This window comes from Oryctolagus cuniculus, chromosome 18 (assembly GCF_051225735.1).
Source record: "Oryctolagus cuniculus isolate XC-2025 breed Fujian yellow rabbit chromosome 18, ASM5122573v1, whole genome shotgun sequence".
NCBI classification, from domain to species: Eukaryota; Metazoa; Chordata; class Mammalia; order Lagomorpha; family Leporidae; genus Oryctolagus; species Oryctolagus cuniculus.
In genome coordinates, this window is record NC_142884.1 from 23,857,223 (window position 1) to 23,878,244 (window position 21,022).

The 21,022-nt window shown below is 45.8% G+C and overlaps 1 protein-coding gene across 3 annotated transcripts in view; it reads left to right on the plus strand.

Annotated features, from left to right (window-relative positions):
* Window positions 1-21,022, plus strand: part of GPATCH1 (G-patch domain containing 1) — a 52,481-nt gene that overhangs the window by 26,039 nt on the left and 5,420 nt on the right. For 2 of the 3 annotated variants that reach the window (XM_051846714.3, XM_089319124.1), the window contains 8 exons: window positions 1,691-1,987; window positions 3,454-3,632; window positions 3,866-3,993; window positions 4,675-4,811; window positions 5,089-5,255; window positions 13,849-14,062; window positions 15,817-15,924; window positions 17,228-17,325. In XM_051846714.3, coding sequence (XP_051702674.2) covers window positions 1,691-1,987; window positions 3,454-3,632; window positions 3,866-3,993; window positions 4,675-4,811; window positions 5,089-5,255; window positions 13,849-14,062; window positions 15,817-15,924; window positions 17,228-17,325 — 1,328 coding nt within the window. Of the gene's footprint in view, window positions 1-1,690; window positions 1,988-3,453; window positions 3,633-3,865; window positions 3,994-4,674; window positions 4,812-5,088; window positions 5,256-13,848; window positions 14,063-15,816; window positions 15,925-17,227; window positions 17,326-21,022 lie in introns of those variants that run through there. The other variant, XR_016224709.1, reaches the window with a different exon arrangement.

Genomic DNA, 21,022 nt, shown 5'->3' on the forward strand with positions numbered 1-21,022 from the left:
TCAGTTCCTCCTCCGAGGCACATGGGGATTGCATCCACTTCTCTGCATTTCTGCCACTTCCACCCTGGTCTAACCAGGGCTCTGCCAGCTGCCTCCTCTTTGGCCTCCTGGTTTCTCCCCCTTTCCCTCTGCAGTCCATTTGCTCGACCGCAGCTTGCTGGGCCTGGCTGTGTCAGTGTCCTCTTACAACGCTGCCACCTACAGAAACATCCAGCCCCTGCCTGCCTTTCAGGCCACATCTGCCACTTTCCCTTCATTCCCTGCGGTGCAGACTCATGGTCTCTCCCTCTGCCCTTGAACTTGCCAACTGATGCCACCTCAGGGCCTTTGGGTTTGCTTTTTCCTCTGTCTCTGTCCTTGCCTGGTATTTTTGTGAGTCTGGCTCCTGTTTTACTTACAACTTCTCTCAAATATCATTTCCTTAAGAGGCATTCCAGGCCTACCCTGGCTATCATATCAGTTGGCTGCCTCTTTCCCCTGAATCCCCAACTACCAGCCCCTTCTTTTTCATTTTATTTTATTATTTTATTATATTATTTATTTGAAAGTCAGAGTTACTCAGAGAGAGGAGCCAGAGAGAGAGAGAGAGAGGCCTTCCATCCGCTGGTTCACTCACAACAGCCGGAGCTGCACCAATCCAAAGCCAGGAGCTTCTTCCAGGTCTCCCACATGGGTGCAGGGGCCCAAGAACTTGGGCCATCTTGTACTGCTTTTCCAGGCCATAACAGAGAGCTGGATCGGAAGTGGAGCAGCCGGGACTAGAACTGGTGCCCATATGGGATGCTGGCACTTCAGGCCAGGGTGTTAACCCACTGCGCCACTGTGCCACAGCGCCGACCCCTACCAGCCCCTTCTAAGTCAACCCCGCACATCACCCTATTTGTTTTTTCCTTAGCACTTCTCTGGTGTGGCTCTTTGCTGCCTTCCTGCCCATCTCCCTCTCTAGGGAAAGGAAGGAGCTTGTCTGAGCCAAGCCTGATGTGGAGCTGGTACTCAGCAAGCAAGCAAGCAAGCAAGCATTCCTTCCTTCTTTCCTTCCTTCCATTTATTTATTTATTTATTTGAGAGGTAGAGTTACAGACAGAGAGAGGGAGAGACAAAGAAGTCTTCTATGCACTAGTTCAATCCCCAAATGGCTGCAATGGCCAGAACTGGATCGATCCAAAGCCAGGAGCCAGGAACTTCTTCCAGATCTCCCACGCAAATATAGAGGCCCAAGGACTTGGGCCATCTTCTGCTGCTTTCCCAGGCCATGGCAGAGAGCTGATTCAGAAGTGGAGCAGCCAGGACTTGAACCAGCACCCATATGGGATGCTGGCACCACAGGCTGAGGCTTAACCTACTGTGCCACAACACTGGCCCCCAGCAAGCGTTTCTGACGTGAGCACGTGCTGATTGGGTCTCTGTGCTCTGTACCAAGGCTTGTACTGACAGGACAGAGCCTGATATCAGCTTCCTCATCCTAAGACTATTCGCCTGTCCTGCAAATGGCCAGGAGTAACCTCCATTATAAAACAGCAGCCTTGTCTTTGTATTATTGTCTAGCTCATGGGGAAATACGGATATAAACAAAACGTTAACATTCTTGTCTCTATGTTAATTTGTGCTATTGAAGATGTATGTACAGAGAAATGTAAAAGTAGTTGTCTGACAGTAATGCTCATCTCTTCTTATTACTGTTTTTATTTAGGGGCAAGTACATCAGTGTTAGAGTTTCTGTCCCAAAAAGATAGGGAGAGAATTAAAGAAATGAAGCACGCGACTGACCTTAAAGCAGCGCAACTCAAGGCCAGGAGTCTGGCCCAGAACGCCTCCAGCAGCAGACTGCAGCCCTCCCCTCCCGAAGTTGGACATAGCTCGTGGCACGTGGCCTCGGGTGGTAGGACAGCCACCACAAGAGCCAGCAACTTCAAACCTTTCGCTAAAGATCCAGAAAAGCAAAGACGATACGAAGAGTTCTTGGTACAGATGAAACAGGGTCGGAAAGGTGGGTGATAGGCCTGTGTCTCCCACGTCCCACCAGGGTGGGCTGGCATTCTTGCTGTTTTCACCCAGGTCCCAGATTTGGGGTTGAAGTGGCCTTTCCTGCCAGTGTTTTCGCTTTGTCCTGCTGCAAGCAGTACAAAGATTTCAGGCCCTGAGCTGGGCCTTATGCAGGGGTAGGGAGCTTTCTTTCTGCCAAGGGCCATTTGGATATTTATAACATCATTTATGGGCCATACGGGATTATCAATTTAACAATTAGCCTGCTATAGATTTACCTGCAGTTGCTTTGGCAGGGCTGGACCAAATAATCTCATGGGCCTTATATGGCCTGTGGGCTAGACATTCCCCACCCCTGCCCTGGAGGGTAGTAACAGTTAGCTTGTCCTTCTCTGTGTCTCAGGTCCAAAGAGAACTCTAGGTAGGGAACATGCCTTGGCAGTAACTCATGCTGACTTCTGTGTGTTGCATTTCACACCAGGAGAACCTCATCTCCCACTTTATCTTTATTTTTTTTAAAGAGGGTATTTCTTTTTCTTTTTTTTTTAAGATTTATTTATATATTTGATATACAGGGTTACAAACAGGGAGGGAGAGACAGAGAGCTTTTCCTGATCTCCCACATGGGTACAGGGGCCCACGCACTTGGGCCATCTTCTACTGCTTTCCCAGGCCATTAGCAGGGAGCTGGATTGGAAGTGGAGCAGCTGGAACTTAAACTGGTGCCCGTACGGGATGCTGGCACCACAGGGGGAGGCTTAACCTACTACCCCACTTTAACTTACGATACTAATCATCCTGCCGTCAATCACAGTCTAACATTTGATATATAAAACTATTTGGCTGTTGACCCATTACGTGGCAGGGGGTGGGGTGGGGTGCGCGGGACCACTCTGTGATCTATGAAGTAAATACAGCAAGGAGGAAGGGAGGGATGACTGACCTACACAGTGGTTCCTGTGAGAGGGGTCAGCAGATTAGAAGGAGTATTTTTTGAAAGCAGGCCATTGGGGAATATGAAGTGCTTTAACTGTGCCTTCACCCTTTTCTGAGAACTCATGCTTCTAATATTTATTTGTTAAATGACAATAATAATAATAATAATAAGGTTCAGAAGTATTTTTCTGCCAAAACATAGGCCTACTATATTTGGGAGGAACTTATCGCTCTCTGGGAGTGGTGACAAGTTTCTTGCTTCTGATTTAACCAAGCATTAGCCAGCTCCCAGATGGTTTTCTGTGTCATGTGTGGTAGACAGGATCCAGTAAAAGCATCATCTTGAAGGAAGGAGAGAGCAGTATTACCTGCCAAGTTCCCCGCTGTCCCCGCCCGAGCCCGTGAAAGCGAGGGTATGGACTTGAGTTTTCTGTGGTGAAACACACAAGGGTGCAGTCACGGTCGCCACGTGCTCTCCTTTCAGCCCCCTGTTTTCCCTAGAAGTGCAGCAGTTTCTTGTTTCCTGTATCACAGATGCCCTGGAACGTTGCCTGGATCCCAGCATGACCGAGTGGGAACGAGGCCGCGAGCGGGATGAGTTTGCCCGGGCAGCCCAGCTATACGTGTCCTCCCATTCGACCTTGTCGTCGAGGTTCACTCACGCCAAGGAGGAAGACGATTCAGATCAAGTTGAAGTCCCTCGAGACCAAGAGGTCTGTCACCCCCGTGTTCCTACCTGGTGAATTTTAAAACCAGAGCACTATACAGCCAAATATTTCAAACCCTTCACTGAAAAGATCAAAACATACACGGCGTAGCAGAATAAGATATTTTTTAATAAGAACTTTAGCTTTTAAGATACTTCAGCAAAAATGTTAGGGTAGAGCAGAGCAGCCAGGTCAGTCATACGGCCGCCTGATGAAAGCGAACGTGTGTCTCTTCCCAGAATGACGTCAACGACAAGCAGTCAGCTGTGAAGATGAAGATGTTTGGGAAGCTCACCCGAGACACGTTTGAGTGGCACCCTGACAAGCTTCTGTGTAAGAGGTTTAATGTCCCTGACCCTTATCCAGAGTAAGTTGGCTAAACCTGCCTTTTACATCGGTACAAACCACATTCTCCCATAGGAAAGCTAATAGGTCCCCTTCCACATGCCTGTAAATTCCTGTTTGCTTGATAAACATACTTGGGAATGCTTGGGGTTGCAAGTTTTACAGATCAACCTCTATTAATTTGTTACTAAACAAATAAAATACCCAGACAGCAAACTTTTATTTTGTATTGAAGATACAAAACTCAAGTATGTCAAATTAACAAAACTTAGTGCCTTTATTTGGCATCTTTTTAATGCTGCTCATAGAGTGTGCATTTAAAACATTACCCACATTTCCTAATTCTCTTTATAAAACTCTGACACCTCTGTATTTGATTATAAAAACTGCAAGAAAGCATTTACAATTGAATGAGAGGCTGTGTGGGGAAATGCAGGTGTATTTTTAGCAGTGGAACTTTTCCTTAGTGTAAATCCATTTTCAGAGTTAGATTCCCTTACTGTAATAAGGAAAAACCCATGGGTCCTAAGGTCAGCCGTTGAAGTCTTGAATTGCTTTGGGAAGTGAAAGTACCTTAGGGACCCTTATGTCAAGTAGAAGAGCTGGTGAAAAACTTGAGATGTGAGATGAAAGCTTTGTAGGAGGTGGATGGCATCCTGGCAGCTGTTATTAAAATGTATCCTTTTTTCTTTTCATCCCCCAGTTCAACTTTAGTTGGCTTACCACGGGTGAAGCGTGACAAGTACTCAGTCTTCAACTTTCTGACGATCCCTGAGACAGCCTCCCTGCCCACAACGCAAGCCTCAAGTGAAAACACGCCACAGCACCGAGGTCCTGACAGTGAGTAGGGTCTCAAGCTCTCGTCCTGAGGATACTCGTGGCACAGGGTCTCCCTCTCTGAGCAGAATCGCTCGCATGTGTAAAACAGGTTCATGTTGTAATGGTCCAGGTGTTACTCTTTGGAGCTGGGACTCTGTCTCTGCTACGTCCCCAGCACTGGCACAGCCCGTGACCCCCTCGTAAGTGCACCGTGTCCTCAGGGAAGGAAAGAGCAGTGGTGAAGGGCTTGCCTCCAGCTCCCTCGTTCCATTGTTTTGTCTGTGCTATACTTTTTCAGAATCCCGAAAACCATCCCGGTGGGACACATCTAAACAAGAAAAGAACGAAGATTCCATTAGTGAATTCTTAAGTTTGGCTAGATCAAAAGTTGGCCCACCTAAACAAGAGTCCAGTCCGTCAGTAAAAAGAGAAGAGGAACCTGCTCCAGAATCCCTCTCAGATAAGGTATTCGGGGCTTTCACGTTCTCTGGCCAGCTAACCCGACCTTTGCCGTTCTCTGCGCTGATGCCTTCTCCAGTTACTTGATGGCCGACTTCTCTGTGAGGGGCCACGTATTTAATATTTTAGCCTTGTGCGCCAGATAGTCTCCATTACAGCCTGTCCGCCTGGCTGTTGAGCGTGAGGAGAACCACAGGCCGTGTGTAAATGACGGCACAGCTGCACTCCAGTAGAACTCTGTTTCCAGAAACAAGCAGGGGGTGGGAGGTGCCCGTGGCTGGCCTCTGCTGGCACCTATCTTATATCATAGCTTTAACCACGTGAGGAAGCGTTTTTAGACTTCCCTGCCTAAAATGGCCTTCACTTGTCATCAGCCATTGAAGAAAAACTCAGTGTTTTCCTACCAGAAACTACCATTTTCCAATTACTAAGTATTTTGTGAAGAATTAGGGAGGATATTCATTTTTTGTTTTCTTTAATTACTGCTTTAATAGTTGGAAATTGAACTCATTAGAAAGTTTTTATTTCTGATAATAGCCTCGTTTAGACATTGTTGTGTTTTTTTTTTTTTTAAGAATAAATGAATATGTGAAAATTGCCTTATTTTTGGAAGTACAGTTCAGTGAGTTGTAACACCTGGATTAATTCACGTAATGACCACCACGGTCCAGGTGCAGTGTTATCATCGCCCCCAAAACCCTCACTATCCCTTTGTAGTCATCCCATGCCCAGGCTCCAGACCCTTGCGAACTACTGATGGTGTGTTCTCTGTCTCTGTAGTTCTGCCTTTTCCAGAATGTTAGGAATGTCCGTACACAGTCTTATGAAACTGATGTCTTTTATGCAGCATCCTGCCTTTGAGACACAGCAGGGCTGTGTGTGTGTGGTGCATGCCTGTTATTGCTGGGTGGTACTTCATGGTATGAATGTGCAACAGTTTGTTGACCCATACACCCTGTAAGGACATTTAGGTTATTTCCAGCATTTGACTATCACAAATAGAGCTGTGAGGAGAATTCATAGGCAAGTTTTTGTGTAAACATGTTTTCATTTTTCTAGAATAAATACCTGTAGTTGGATTGCTGAATAAAATCAGAGTCCTCCAGAGAATTCATGGAAAATGGAGCTGAGAGTTTATTTTGCTGCAAAAATTTTTGAAATCTGTTCATGGTTTCTGCCTTTTTTTTTTTTTTTTTAGATTTATTTTTATTTATTTGAAAGAGTTACAGAGAAAAGTAGAGATAGAGAAAGAGAGGTCTTCTATCCTCTGGTTCACTCCCCAAGTAGCCACAACAGCTGGAGCTGAGCTGATCCAAAGCCAGGAGCCAGGAGCTTCTTCCAGGTCTCCCACCCCTTGGGCAGGGGCCCAGGGACTTGGGTCATCCTCTGCTGCCCTCCCCACGTACACCAATAGGGAGCTGGATTGGAAGTGGGGCAGCCGGGGCTTGAATTAATGCCCTTATGAGATACCAGCACTACACGTCGGGGCTTTAACTCACTGGACTACAGCGCCGGCCCCCTAGTTTTTGATGACAGTGTCCTCCACTTTTTTTTTTTAACGATTTGTTTATTTGAAAGAGCTACAGTGAGAGAGCAAGAGACAAAGAGAAAGAGAGGAGAAAGAACTTCCATTCGCTGGTTCACTCTCCAAATGGCCGCAATGACCAGGGCTGGGCCAGGCCAAAGCCAGGAGCTGGGAGCTTCTTCCAGGTCTCCCACATGGGTACAAAGGCCCAAGCACTTGAGCCTTCCTCTGCTGCTTTCTAGGCATGTTAGCAGAGAGCTGGATCAGAAGTGGAACAGCTGGGCCTCGAAACAGCGCCCACATGGGATGCTGGTGTTCTGCAGATGGTGGCTTTACCTAATACACTACAGCACCAGCCCCCCTCAATAAACTTTCTGAAGAACCCTCATATATACAGATATGTTTTACTTTATAAGAAACTGCCAAACTATTTCTAGAGTTACTTGTGTTTCAGGTTTTGAAGCTCTCTTCTTGAGTGCATACACATTTATTTCTGATGAATTGACCTCTTTTTCATTATCTAATATCACTCTATCCCTGATGCGTTTTTTTGTTTGTTTAGTTTTTGCATAGTAAATATTTATACATCTTTTTACTTTTTACCCTTCTATTCCAATAAGTACAAGAGTATTTCTTTTCTTTTCTTTTCTTTTCTTTTCTTTTCTTTTCTTTTCTTTTCTTTTCTTTTCTTTTCTTTTCTTTTCTTTTCTTTTCTTTCTTTCTTTCTTTCTTTCTTTCTTTCTTTCTTTCTTTCTTTCTTTCTTTCTTTCTTTTTTAAAGACATTTATTTACTTGAGAGGCAGAATTAGAAAGAAGGAGAGACAGAGAGAAAGGTCTTCTATCTGCTAGTTGGGTCGATTCGAAGCCAGGAGTCAGGAGCTTCTTCTGGGTCTCCTATGTGGGTACAGGGGCCCAAGCACTTGGGCCATCTTCTACTGCTTTCCCAGGCCATCAGAAGGGAGCTGGATTGGAAGTGGAGCAGCCTGGCACTCAAACTGGTGCCCATATGGGATACCAACCCTGCAGGCAGATGCGTGACTTACTATACCACCGCGCCAGCCTCACAGAAGGATTTCTTTTTTTTTTTTTTTTGAAGACTTATTTTATTTATTTGAAAGAGTTACAGAAAGAGGTAGAGCCAGAGAGAGAGGGAGGTCTTCCACCCACTGGTTCACTTCCCAAATGACTGCAGCAGCCAGAGCTGAGCTGATCAGAAGCCAGGAGCCAGGAGCTTCTTCTAGGTTTCCCACATGGGTGCAGGGACCTAAGGACCTGGTTTATCTTCTACTGCTTTCCCAGGCCATAGCAGAGAGCTGGATTGTAAGAGGAGCAGCCAGGATTTGAACCAGCACTCATATGGGATGCCAGCACTGCAGGCTGCGGCTTTACCCTCTATGCCACAGCACGGGCCCCAGGAGGATTTCTTATAAATGACATGTCATTGGGTCTTCTTAACTTTTTAAAAAGTTTTTATTTAAAAGGTAGACCATCAGAGAGAAAAAGAGGGAGGAAGGGAGGGAAGAGAGAGAGAGAGAGAGAAAGAGAGAAAGAGATCCTCCATCTGCTAGTTCATTCAGGACTAGGCAGGCTTAAGCAAGGGCCCAGGAACCCCATCCTGGTCTCCCACATGGGTGCAGGTTCTAAGCACTTGGGCCATCTTCTGCTGCCTTCCCAGGTGCATTAGCAGGGAGCTGGATTGGAAGTAGAGCAGCTGGGATTCGAACCAGCACTCTGATATGGGATGCTGGCAGCACAGGCAGTGGTTTAATCCACTGTAACAGAATTCTGGTCCTTATTGGGTTTTAAAAAAAATTTAATTTATATTTTTAAAGATTTAGTATTTATTTGAAAGGCAGAGGGAGGGACAGACACAGGGAGAGAAACTCTCCATCCCTGGTCTCTATGGTTTCTGACAAGAAGTCTGCAGTCATCCATCTATGTGCTAAGATGAGTTTTCCTCTGGCTGCTTTCTGCCCTTGGGTTTAGCTGTTTGATTATAAAGCTTCTGGGTGCAGATGTTTTTGGGCTTATTTTGTCTGGGGTGTGCTGAGCTGCTGTAATCTCTGATTTATCTTTCACCAAATTTGGGACATTTTTGGTCATTCTTTTTCTTTTTTTTTCCTCTGCACCACACCCTAACTTCCCTTCTGGGATTTTGATGGCATAAATAAAATGTTAGGCATTTTGGTATTGTCCCACAGGACTGTTAATTTTTTCAGTCTGTTTTCTACCCCTCTTAAAGTTTACATCAGATAATTTCCATTCTTTTTTTTTTTTTTTTTGTAAGTTCTCAACCTCTTTCCAGGGTCACCTCCCTTCTGAGAGCCCACACAATGAGTTTCAGTTTTGCTTACTGTATTTTTCATGTCTAAAATTTCCATTTTAAGGTGGGCATTTGGCATAGAGATAAAATCGCTACTTGGGACACCCACATTCCACAATCCAGGAGTCCCTGGTTCAAGTTCTGGCTACTCCTGACCCAGCTTCCTGGTATTGTGCACCTGGGGAGGCAGCAGGTGATGATGGTGCCTGCCACCCATGCGGGAGACTCATAGTGAGTTCTGGACTCCTGGCTTCACCTCACTCAGTCCGGGCTGTTGTGGGTATTTGGGGAGTGAACCCCAGCGGATGAAAGATCTCTGTCTTTCTGTCTCTCTGCCTTTCAAGTGAAATGAAACTAAATACTATTTCCATTTGGTTCTTCTTTATGTCTTCTGTTTCCTTTATGAGGCCTTTTCTTCATTGGCCCATATTCTTGGAACAAAGAGACTTTCAAGTCGTTGATAATTCCAAGATTTTTGTCATTTCAGGGTTGATATCTGTTTGTTGTCTTTTGCAAGTTGACATTTTTTTCCCTTGTTGTTGTCTACCAAGTAATTTTGGAGCATCCCGGGCATTCTGAATATTTTTATGAGAGCCTGGGCCTTGTTTAAATTCTGGAGAGAGTGTTGCTAATTTGGTTGGTTTTGCCCTAGCAGACAGTCAGCCCAACTGTAAGGCCCAGCCCACCCTCCTGGCTGTGGTTCTAACGTCATCTCAGCTTTCAGAGCCTGTGTAGCACTGTCCATGCTTGTCTAGGGCGTGCACGCCACACTGGCTGGTTTGGGACCCTGATGGAAATTAGTCCCACACTGCTGCTACGGGATGCTTTGCCTTGCTGTTCAGAGTCAGATTCCTGCCTTCATGGCTTAGGGGCTAGCCACAGTTCACAAACCCCTTTGAAAGAGCACTCTCTACAGCTCCTTGAGATATGCATGGTATTTTCTGACCCTCGGGGCTCCCCCTGCACGTCTTCCAAAAGCTGGGACTTCAGTTTCCAGACTGCCTTGCACTCCCGCTACTTTATCTGTGTCTGGAGTTAAATGGCAGGTAGGCAAAAAGGGAGGGAAAAGCAGTGGGATTCACTCCAGACTGTTGGGACCATGGCTCCTAGGGTCATAGAAAAGAACCCCCACTTAGAGTTTTAGATTTTTGGCCTGGCAGCTGTTGCCACCACCCCCACTGCCACATTTAGAACCAGCCCATTGGTTTTATTATTATTATTATTATTATTATTATTATTTTAGGATTTATTTATGTATTTGAAAAGCAGAGTGACAGAGAGAAAGGTCTTACATATGCTGCTTCATTCCCCAAAAGCCCACAACAGCTAGGGCTAGGCCAGGCTGAATCCAGGAGGCAGGAACTCCATCTGGGTTTCTCATGGAGGTGGCAGGAACCCAAAGACTTGGCCATCATCCACTGCCTCCCAGGTGCATTACCAGGAAGCTGGATCAGAAACGTAGAGTAGCTGGGACTCAAACTACTTGTGAGCATCCCAAATGGTAGTGTGTCAAAAATCTCATTGAGGTAATATTTGTGTATTGTATGCCTGTAAAAAGTCTTGCTTCTCTTTCATTTCCTTTCATGTAACTTTAACAAGGTCTCTTTGCCTCTGGATTATCTAATTTCCTTCTTGAAAACTTTCTGAGTCATTGCGAATGTGAATGTGCCCATCTATTAGTGGAACGTGAGGGGGTTCTGAAGAGGCTTTGCAAATGCAGAACTTAATGTGTTTGCTGCATATTGTTGTTTAATTCTAGTGTAAGTCTTTTCTACTCTGGAAAGAAAGAAAGGAAAAGGATCAGCTCCGGGTGTATCTGGGAGTCGAACAGCTCATGTGTGCGTGAGACTCTGCCTCTGCATTTCCTGTTAAAGACACCGTGAAAGGCCAGAAAGTCTGTGGCATGCCATAAAGACGTCAGAGTCATGACTTTTCTTCAGCTGCTGCCATTATTTCCTGTGATTCACTGTCAGACCCTCTCCCTCTCTCTCCTTCTTTGTGTAATTAATTTTTTTGAAACAATCTCAGAAGTTTAAATGTGGTTCAGATTTTGTTTTCCCTGACCAACTTGAGCACGAGTTGCCAGCTGGGCGCCGTGACCCCTGTGCTTCTGTCACAGATGCACCTCCTCCTGTGTAACCACGGCGTGTCCGTCAGAATCAGAAGCCTCATTGCTGCCTACTCCAAGACCTGTCAAGTCCCCGCAGTTGTCCTGATGGTGTCCTCACAGCGCTAAGGATGATGCTGCGCACCATCTGTTGCGCTTGGCTGTCACCTCTCTCCAGTCTGGAACAATTCCCCCGTCTGTCTCTGATTTTTTTCATGGTCTTGGGGCTTTTAAAGATTTATTTATTTATTTGAAAAGCAGAGAGAGAGAGAGACAGAGGTCTTCCATCTGCTGGTTCACTCCCCAGATAGATGGCTGCAACAGCTGAAGCTGTGCCGATCCAAAGCCAGGAGCAGGAGCTTCCTTTGGGTCTCCCATGTGGGTGCAAGGCCCAAGAACCAGGGCCATCTTCTACTGCTTTCCCAGGCCACAGCAGAGAACTGGATCGGAAGTGGAGCAGCCGGGACTTGAACCAGTGCCCATGTGGGATGCCAGCACTGCATGTGTCGGCTTTATCCACTATGCCACAGTGCCGGCCCCGGGGTCTTTTAAAGATTACAGGACAGTACTTTGTGCAGTGTCCCTCAGTTTGGGCTTATCTGCTGCTTCCTCAGAGTTCGATTCAGGGCCGCATCTTTGGCAGTAAAACATCAGAAGGGGTGCTGTGGTTGTATCACATCCTGTCAGGTGCCCCTCGCTGAGGCTCACTGATCACCTGAGGAAGGTGGTGTCTGCCAGGTTCTCCAGCTATAAAATCAGTCTTTTCCCTTTGTAATTACTAAGTCCTTTGATGTATTAATTGCTTATACTTAATTATTATTATTATTATTTTTAATTTGAAAGAGAGAGTAGGTACAGGTTCCCGTCTACTGATTCACTCCCCAGATATCCTCAATGGCCAGAGACCCAGAGCTGGGAACCAAGAATTCAGTCTAAGTCTCGCACACGGGTGACAGGGACCCTGCACTACTTAGTTATCACTGCTGTCTCCCAGGGTGTGCGTCAGTGGAAAGCTGAGGACAGGAGCTGGGGCCAGGGCTTGAACCAGGCCCTCTGACATGAATATGGGCCCTGGATTTTGTGTCGCAGTGTGGGAACTTTCATCTGTGTCAGGGCTCTGTTCCTGTGGACCCACGGTTTCCTGTGTCATCCAGAGTGAGGACTCTGGTCCTATCGATAGTCCTTTCATTGTGCGAATGGTCCCAGGCTTGGCTCCTTGGAGCCCTTCATGTTGGCCTGAGTACCTCTGATGTGTTCCTCTTGTTCTCTGATCGTGGCTTTGCTTTCTGGACACAGGCGGGTTGGGCTCCTCTGCTCCTTTCCCAGTCCCAGCTCCTGAAGCGCTTCTTACTCCCAGATGCCCTGGTTATTTTCAGTGGGGAGTTGTGTTTATAAAACAAGATCTCGGCACACTCTTGGCAGTTAAAAAGACCACTTCTCCTCTTTTCTTTTCTGTGAAGAAAGTCCTTTAACGCTTCACATTGCACTGTCTCGAGTGAGTTTTTCTCATGTGGGTGTTTGTCCCTCTGCTCCAGAAAGCAGAGGTGGTGTACAGGGAGTGGCCCCTGGCCAAGAGCCACAGAACCGCATAGCAGAGCCCAGTCCCTGCCCTGGGTGCAAAGCCCCAGTGCCTCTTTGGCAGAGCGACCTGTCATCTCTAACCATCTTGGTAACGAGGGAGGGCTGGGTGGCTCCTGGGGTCCTGTAATAAGCTGTAGGGGGTAGCAGCCATGTCTCCGTCTTACCTTCACTGCTTCTTTACTGAATTAAGTTTCCACAGGGTTACTGCCTTTTTCTTGGGTTAGTCTGAATGTCCGTAACCCAGGCCTGTTTTAGGGAGGCTGATGTGTCATGGCAAAGGAGAGTTCTCTGGCCATGTTGTCCTGGTGTCCCAGCCCCCTTCCCATTGCATACAGGCCCACTGTGGTCTCTTCAGCATTTCCCACCAGCAGACCATCTTCCCCATGCTGCTGCTGCTGCTTCTTTTTTTAAAAGATAGATTTATTTATTTATTTGAAAATCAGAGTTACAGAGAGAGGCAGAGAAAGAGAGAGAGAGGTCTTCCATGTGCTGGTTCACTCCCCAAATGACCACAGTGGCTGGAGGTGGGCCTATCCTAAGCCAGGAGCCAGGAGCCTCTTCCAGGTCTCCCATGCAGGTACAAGGACCCAAGGACTTGAGCCATCCTCTACTGCTTTCCCAGGCCATAGCAGAGAGCTGGATCAGAAGTAGAGCAACCAGGACTTGAACTGGCGCCCGTATGGGATGCCAGCACTGCAGGCGGCAGCTTTACCTGCTAAGCCACAGTGCCGGCCCCCACCTCCCCTTCTTATTGGCCTTCCAAAGGCCAGGCCTGAAGCAGTGGCCTCCACCACCTTTGCCTGGGTCCTTTGCAATTTTGATTGATGACAAACCTCCCAGTGAGGCATCAGCTGCTCCTGCCTAGCTGGCCCCTTCCACACTCCTTGATTCAGAAACACCTTGAGAATAAAGGCTGTGTGAGTGATGGTTGTCTGGGTAGGGAGTGCATGGCCATGGATACCCACTGCCGTGCACATGAACGTTGGCGTGTGAGTGTGGGTCTGTGGATGTGGCCCTTCCAGCCCTGCTTCTTCACCCCTGACACTTCCTTCACTGTGTGCAGACGGCAAACCAAGCTGTGGATTCACAGACGGAGGGGGAAGGAAGCCGCCCCTCCATGGACTTGTTCAAGGCCATCTTTGCCAGCTCCTCAGATGAGAAGTCCTCGTCCTCTGAGGAAGAGCAGGGCGACAGCGAGGATGAGGAGGATACTGGAGAGGCCGAGGTCAAAAGTTCCCAAGAGACGCCCTTGGAGGCCTCGTCCTCTGTGGAACCAGGTAAGTTAGTGTCTCGGTGTGGGTAGGTAACCCCAGGATACTTAGCAATCAGTGATGTAGAATCTTGTGTGTTTTTGATTGGGGTGGAGCAAAGTTCTTTTTTTTTTTTTTTCCTATCTAGCATAAATCTCTGGTGTTTGATAATATTGACTTTCTTACTTACCCTAGTTGAGAAGAATTTACAAGTAGTACAACTTTCCTTTAAGGAAATAGCTTTTTTTTAACCTGTGGATGAGGAGGTGCTGGGCCATTGGAAGGCATTTGGTTGTGAGGTATGTGGGTCCTCTCCTACTTTCCACTCTCAAGGGCACGCTGTCCATTCTGGACCCACCATCAGATGGGCGTGGCTCACAGGGCCATTCCTGTCACTGTGAGTCTCACGTTTGGTTCGTGGCCTGTCTGCTTGTTCCGTTCATTCCCACCATGCGTTCCAGGCATAGGAAAGGAAGTGTGGTGTCCACAGTGGTGGGGCGGCAGGGAGGAGTGTTTAGATCCTTGGTGGTGGACACAGTTTCCCATCGTGGAGTGTTCTGCTGGCCCAGTCCCACTGTGGTGGACTTGGGTATACTTTGAGGACCTTTAACCAAAAAGTTACCTAGAAATATAAAATATTTCTCCTCAGGTGATTGCAAGTATCTGCCTTTAAAAAAAAGATTTGTTTACTTATTGGAAAGGCAGAATTATGGTATGGGGTACGGGGAGAAAGATGGCTACTCCCGAGGTAACCACAACAGACAAGGATAGGCCCCCTATTTCTTTTTTCTATGAAAAAAAAGTACTTTTTTTTAATTACAGTGACACATATACTTGAACTTTAAAAGTGCAGGAATGTAGAAAAAAAGTCCCCTTTAATCCCATCTACCAAGAATAGCCACTGTTAACACTCTGATGTGTATTTTTCTTTTTCCCATTTTTATGTCTCTTCCGTCTGTGAACATAGTAATCTGTTTAAATAATGATCTAGAAGGAATGTGATCTTGTATTTTTAGTTCTCCTTCTGTTGGTTATTTATTTTGCGTGGTGCTCGACTCCCCCAGGCTTCTGGGACAGGACATGATCTTACACCCATGCTTGTTCATTTGCACGGTTTTGTTTCTTCTCAGATGGCCCTTCCTCAGGAACACACTTTGCCCTTGAGGTCTCAGTTAGTGATCCAGAGCATGTGCCCCGGGGCACCCACCCTTGCCTCCCTGTGTTACAGCCCTTGATGCACGTGGCTGTGGGTGCCCTCATGTGATTGACATCCCAGCTTCAAGTGTCCCTGCGGGCAGAGATGGGATTCTCCGAGTTCACTACTGTGTCCTCAGCACCTGGCTTCACTTAAGCCAAGTGAAGAAATCGCACGTTGTCTGGTGGCTACAGACACTAAGATTCAGACAGGGGCCAGCATTGTGGTACAGCAGGTTAAGCTGTCATTTCTAGCACTAGGTGCCACTTAGAGTCTCGGCTGTTCTGCTTCTGACCCAGCTCCCTGCTAATGCACCTGGGAAGGCAGCAGAAGGTGGCTCAAGTACTTGGGTCCGTGCCACCCATGTGGAAGACCAGGATGGAGTTCCTGGCTCCTGGCTTCAGACTGACACAGTCCCTGCTGTGTTGGAGCCATCTGGGGAATGAACCAGCAGATGGAAGATTTCTCTCTCTCTTTCTCTGTCACTCTTCCTTTCAAATAAAAAAATAAGTCTTTTTTTTTTAAAAAGACTCAGACACATTACTATTGGGCAAGTGAATGAAAATAAGGCATTGCTGTTTTTCAGCCACTGAGCCAGCACCCCGAGAGCCTGCGCCTCCCTTCCCGATACAGAAGATGCAGATGGATGAAAGGGAGGAGTTTGGCCCGCGCCTGCCACCTGTCTTCTGCCCCAGTGAGTCCAGAGCTTCTGGGCCCGCCTGTCCACGTCAGCTGTGTCTCTTCTGACCCGGGACCACTCCAGCAGTGGGTTTACACCTGCACGTCTACATCTGTGCCTTGGCGAATGCAGCCAGTAAAGCTAGTCCTCTCAGGAGTGTGTCCCTGCCCCAACCCTGTCACCAGCTTCCGACCAGTGCCTTCTCAAATTGGCACCCCACGCTAAGATGTTTAGACTGGCTTGTTACCTCTCTGAAGGCTGCGTTAGCAAATACCTGTCCCACAGCCCAGAGACAGAAATAGTGTATAATCCCATTATCCTCCTTGCTGTTTCCTGGCGTGTCCATATGTAAACACTGGTTTGATTAATTAACCTGGCTTTCAAGAAGATGATAAAAAGGGGTGAAGAATAAGTAGGAGGTTTTAAAAATTTGCAGTGAATGTGTTTCTCGTTTGCTTTGGTTGTTCCGCTCTTCAGTTTAAAATAGATATCAGCTAAGTGATTTATGGCCGCTTACCAGAATGTCCTTAATACCCTCGTAATAGTAACTTAGTCTGGTCTAGAGGTTATTTTTGGATTCTCCAAAAACTAACATTAAAACAAAAATTGGAGGGAGTCAAATTTTGAAAAATCTGACTAGCTATAGGACTAGAAAATTGGAGGTTTGGAAAAATGTCCACGCTCCTGGAACAGCTTGATATTTTCCTTTAGGTAGCAAAAGTTGACTTGGCAGCTGCATATTAATGACCTACTAGAGCATTTTAGCCTGAACTTGGAGATGGAGAATCTAGGCGCGTGCCATATCTTTGGATATTTTTAATAATCATGAGCATCATGTTGTTTTGATGTTCATATTTTAGTGTTTCCACTTATAAGACAAATTCTTATAAAACACGTTTTTGTAAGGAGAGGATCAGATAAGAACCTGACGTGGCTGTGTCAGGTTCTGGACGTGGAGTTTGTGTGCAAGGTGCCATCTCAGTCTCCTTCCTGTGTCCCTCAGCAGATAGGGGTTTCTACTATCCCATTTTACAGGTGGAGACACCGAGTGGGAGAGGTTGTCAGGGTGTCCCAGGTCACGGAGGTGGTGTAGAGCCTTGGTCAGAGTCTGTCCAGCTCCGGGCTTACCTGAGCTGTCAGACTGCAAAAGACTGTGGGCATTCTTCTGACTCTGTCTTCGTTCGATGTCAGTTGGAAGATAGGCTAAGGCAGGATGCTGGTTGGCTCTCATGGTCTGATATGGAAGTTTCTGGCAGCTTCCAAAAGTTGGTCTACTTTTCCCCCTCTAATTCATGTGTTTATTACGTCCGTGTTTCAGATGCTCGGCAGAAACCTGAGGCTCCTCAAAAAGAGAAACACAGAAAGAGCAAAGAAAAACACAAACCCAAGAAAGAGCACAGACGGAAGAAGGAGAAGGTGAGCAACTGCTGGGTGTCAGTCACCCCGGCTTCGGTCGTCCGGTGAGGCCCACAGCGGCCCGTAGAGCCGGGTGAGGAGGACGTCTCGTGGCCAGACACACAAGTCTCTCTGCACCCCACAGTGACAGTCCATGCGGATGCTCCATTTTCCAGAAACTTTTTGATCTTTCAGAGCAGAAGAAATATTTTAATTTTCAAATTATGGTTTAAATTTATTCAGACATTTAATATTTCCTTATGGGAAAACATCTAAAATCCTATCTCCTAGGTCGTATTGTTTGTACAGAAATATACAGTACATTAGCATTATCGGTAGTCACTCTTCTTTGCAAGAGAACCCCAGAACTTTGTACTCCTAACTAATTATAACCTAGTACCTGCTAACCAGCTTTTACCCATCTCTCCTTACCTGGCCTCTGTTACATTTGTAACTCCTGTGAGATCACTGTTTTCTAGACTCCATATGTGAGTGAGATCATATGATGTGTGCGTGGCTTATTTCAGTTAATATAATGACCTCCAGTTCCATCCAGGTTGTTGTAGATGATAAGATTTCAGGCTTCTCTATGGCTGAGTAACATTCCATTGTATATACAGACCACATGTTCTTTATCCGTTCATCTGTGGGTGGACACTTAGGTGGTTTCCAGGTCTTGGCTACAGTGAATAGTGCTGCCATAAACGTGGGAGTATAGGTGTCCCTGACAGATTTCAGTTCCCTTCAATATGTAGCCAGTAGTGGAGTTGCTGGATCATACAGATCTATTTCTAGTTTTTTGAGGAACCGCCATACTGTGTCCCACAGTGGCTCTACTAATGGACACTCCCACCAGCAGTGTGCAGGTTCCCTTTACTCCACATCCTCACCAGTGCTGTGTCACCTTTTGTCTCTTTGATAGCAGCCAATCCAATTAGAGTGAGGTGGTGTCTCAGTGTAGTTCTGACCTCCATTTTTCTGGTGATTTGTGATGAGCTTTTCTTCATGTACTTGTTGCCATTTGTATATCTTCCTTTGAGAAATGTCTGCTTAGGTCTACTGTCCTTTAAAAAATTGGATTATTTGCTTTTTGCTGTTGAGTTGTTTGATTTCCTTGTATATTCTGGATATTAGCTCCTTGCAGATGTATAGCTTGCAAATATTTTTTCCCATTCTCTAGGTTGTCTCTTTATTGTTTCCTGATGTTGTACAGAAGCTCTTTAGTTTGATGAAATCTCATTTGTCTATTTTTGCTTTTATTTCCTGTATTTTTGGAGTCTGATCCAGAAAACCCTTGCCCATTCCAATGTCCTAAAGTGTTTTCCCTGTTTTCTTCTAGTTTTTTCAAAGTTTTGGGTCTTATATTTAGGTCTTTTTATGTATGTATAACATTTACTTATTTGAAAAACAGTGTGAGAGAGAGAGAGATCTTCCATTTGCTGGTTCATTCCCCAAAGGCCCATAACAGCCAGGGCTGGGCCATAGCCAGGAGCCTGGGATCCATCTGGATCAAGGACCCTAGTACTTGGACCATGATTTGCTGCCTTCCGAGGTGTATTGGCAGGAAGTTGGATTGGAAGTAGAATAGCAGGGACTTGAACTGGCACTCTGTTATGGAATGTGAACATCCCAAGTAGCAACTTAACACACATAATGCCTACCCCATATTTAGGTTTTTAATCCATTTTGAGTTGATTTTTGTACTTGGTGTGAGATAGGGGTCTAGGTTTATTCTGTATGTGGAAATCCACTTTCCCCCACACTGTTTGAAGACTTCCTTTTTCCAATGTATGTTCTCAGCACTTTTGTCAAAGATCAGTTGGCTGAAGATGTATGTTCCATTGGTCTATGGATCTGTTTTAATGTCAATTACATGCTATATATATTTTTTTTTTTTTTTTTTAAATTTTTGACAGGCAGAGTGGACAGTGAGAGAGAGAGAAAGGTCTTCTTTTTGCCGTTGGTTCACCCTCCAATGGCCGCCCCGGCCGGTGCACCGCGCTGATCCGATGGCAGGAGCCAGGTGCTTCTCCTGGTCTCCCATGGGGTGTAGGGCCCAAGCACTTGGGCCATCCTCCACTGTACTCCCTGGCCACAGCAGAGAGCTGGCCTGGAAGAGGGGCAACCGGGACAGAATCCGGCGCCCTGACCGGGACTAGAACCCGGTGTGCTGGCGCCGCAAGGCGGAGGATTAGCCTATTGAGCCACAGCGCCGGCCAATTACATGCTATTTTAATTATTGTTACTTTGTAATTTTTAAAGTCAGGTAGTTTGATGCCTCCTGCTTTGTTATTTTTGCTCAAAATTGTTGTGGCTATTTGGAGTTTTGGTGGTTCCATATGTTTTGTGAAAAATATCATTGGGATTTTGATGGGGATTGCTTTGCATCTGTAAACCACTTTAAGTATTATACACATTTTAGTGATATGGATTCTTCCAGTGCATGAATGTGCACTTCCAGTTCACAGGATGTCTTTCTACTTCTTGTGTCTTATAACATGTCTCATCAATTTTCTTTCACTACCTCTTCGGTAAAATTTATTCCTAGGTTTGTTGGTTGTTTTGTTTTGTTTTGGTAGCTATTGGAAATGGGATTGTTTTCTTGAGTTCTTTTTCAGATGACTGAAAAAGATGCTGTATAACAACACTATTGATTTTTGTATGTGGACGTTGTATCCTATAATTTTGTTGAATGTATTAGTCCTAACAGCTTTTTGGTGTGGTCTTCAGGGTTTCTAGTATAGAAGATCTTGTCACCTGTGAACAGTGACAGTTTGATTCCCCTGTTCTTGATTTGGATGCTCTTTCTTTCTTTCTTTCTCTCTTTCTCTCTTTTCTTTCTTTCTTTTGCCTGGTTGCTCTGGCTAGGATCCTGACGTACTGTGTTGAATACATATGACAAAAATAGAGATCCTTGTCCTGTTTCAGATCTTAGAAAACCTTTGGTTTTTCTCCATTCATTGTAATATTAGCTGTTGGCTTGTTGTATATGGCCTTTATTATGTTAAGATGTGTTCCTTTTACACCTAATTTGGTCTGAGTTTTTTATCCTGATGGTATTTTGAATTTTATTGAATGCCTGATCATGTCATTTGTGTCCTTCTTTCTGTTGCTGTGTTGTATCATGTTTATTAGTTTGCATATGTTGAACCATCCTTGCATCCCTGTGGTGAATCCCACTTAATCATAGTCAATAGTCTTTGTAATATGTTGCTGAATTCAGTTTGCTAGTATTTTGTTCATCAAGGAAACTGGTCTGTAGTTTTCTTTTTTGTTGTGTCTTTGGTCTTGGTATCAAGATAATTGTGGCCTCATAGAATGACTTTGGAAGAATTCCTTCCTCCTCTACTTTTTGAAATAGTTTAAGGAAGTAGATGTTGTGGTACAGGAGGTTAAGTCACTTCTTGGGATGCCCGTATCCCGTACCCTGACTATTCTGTGCCTGTAGTTTAGTTTCCTGCAAGTAATGCACCAGGGAGGCAGCAGGTGATGTCCCAAGTACTTGGGTTCCCGCTTGGATGGAGTTCCTGGCCCCTGGCTTTGGCCTGGCCTGGCCCCAGCTGTTGCAAGTATTTGGGGAGTGAACTAGTGGGTGGATGGAAAATCTGTCTCTGTCTCTCCCTCTCTCACTCTAACTTTCAAATAAATAAATAAAATTTAAAAAGTAAATAAATAGTTGAAGAAGAATCAACATTAATTCTCCTTTAAATGTTGGGTA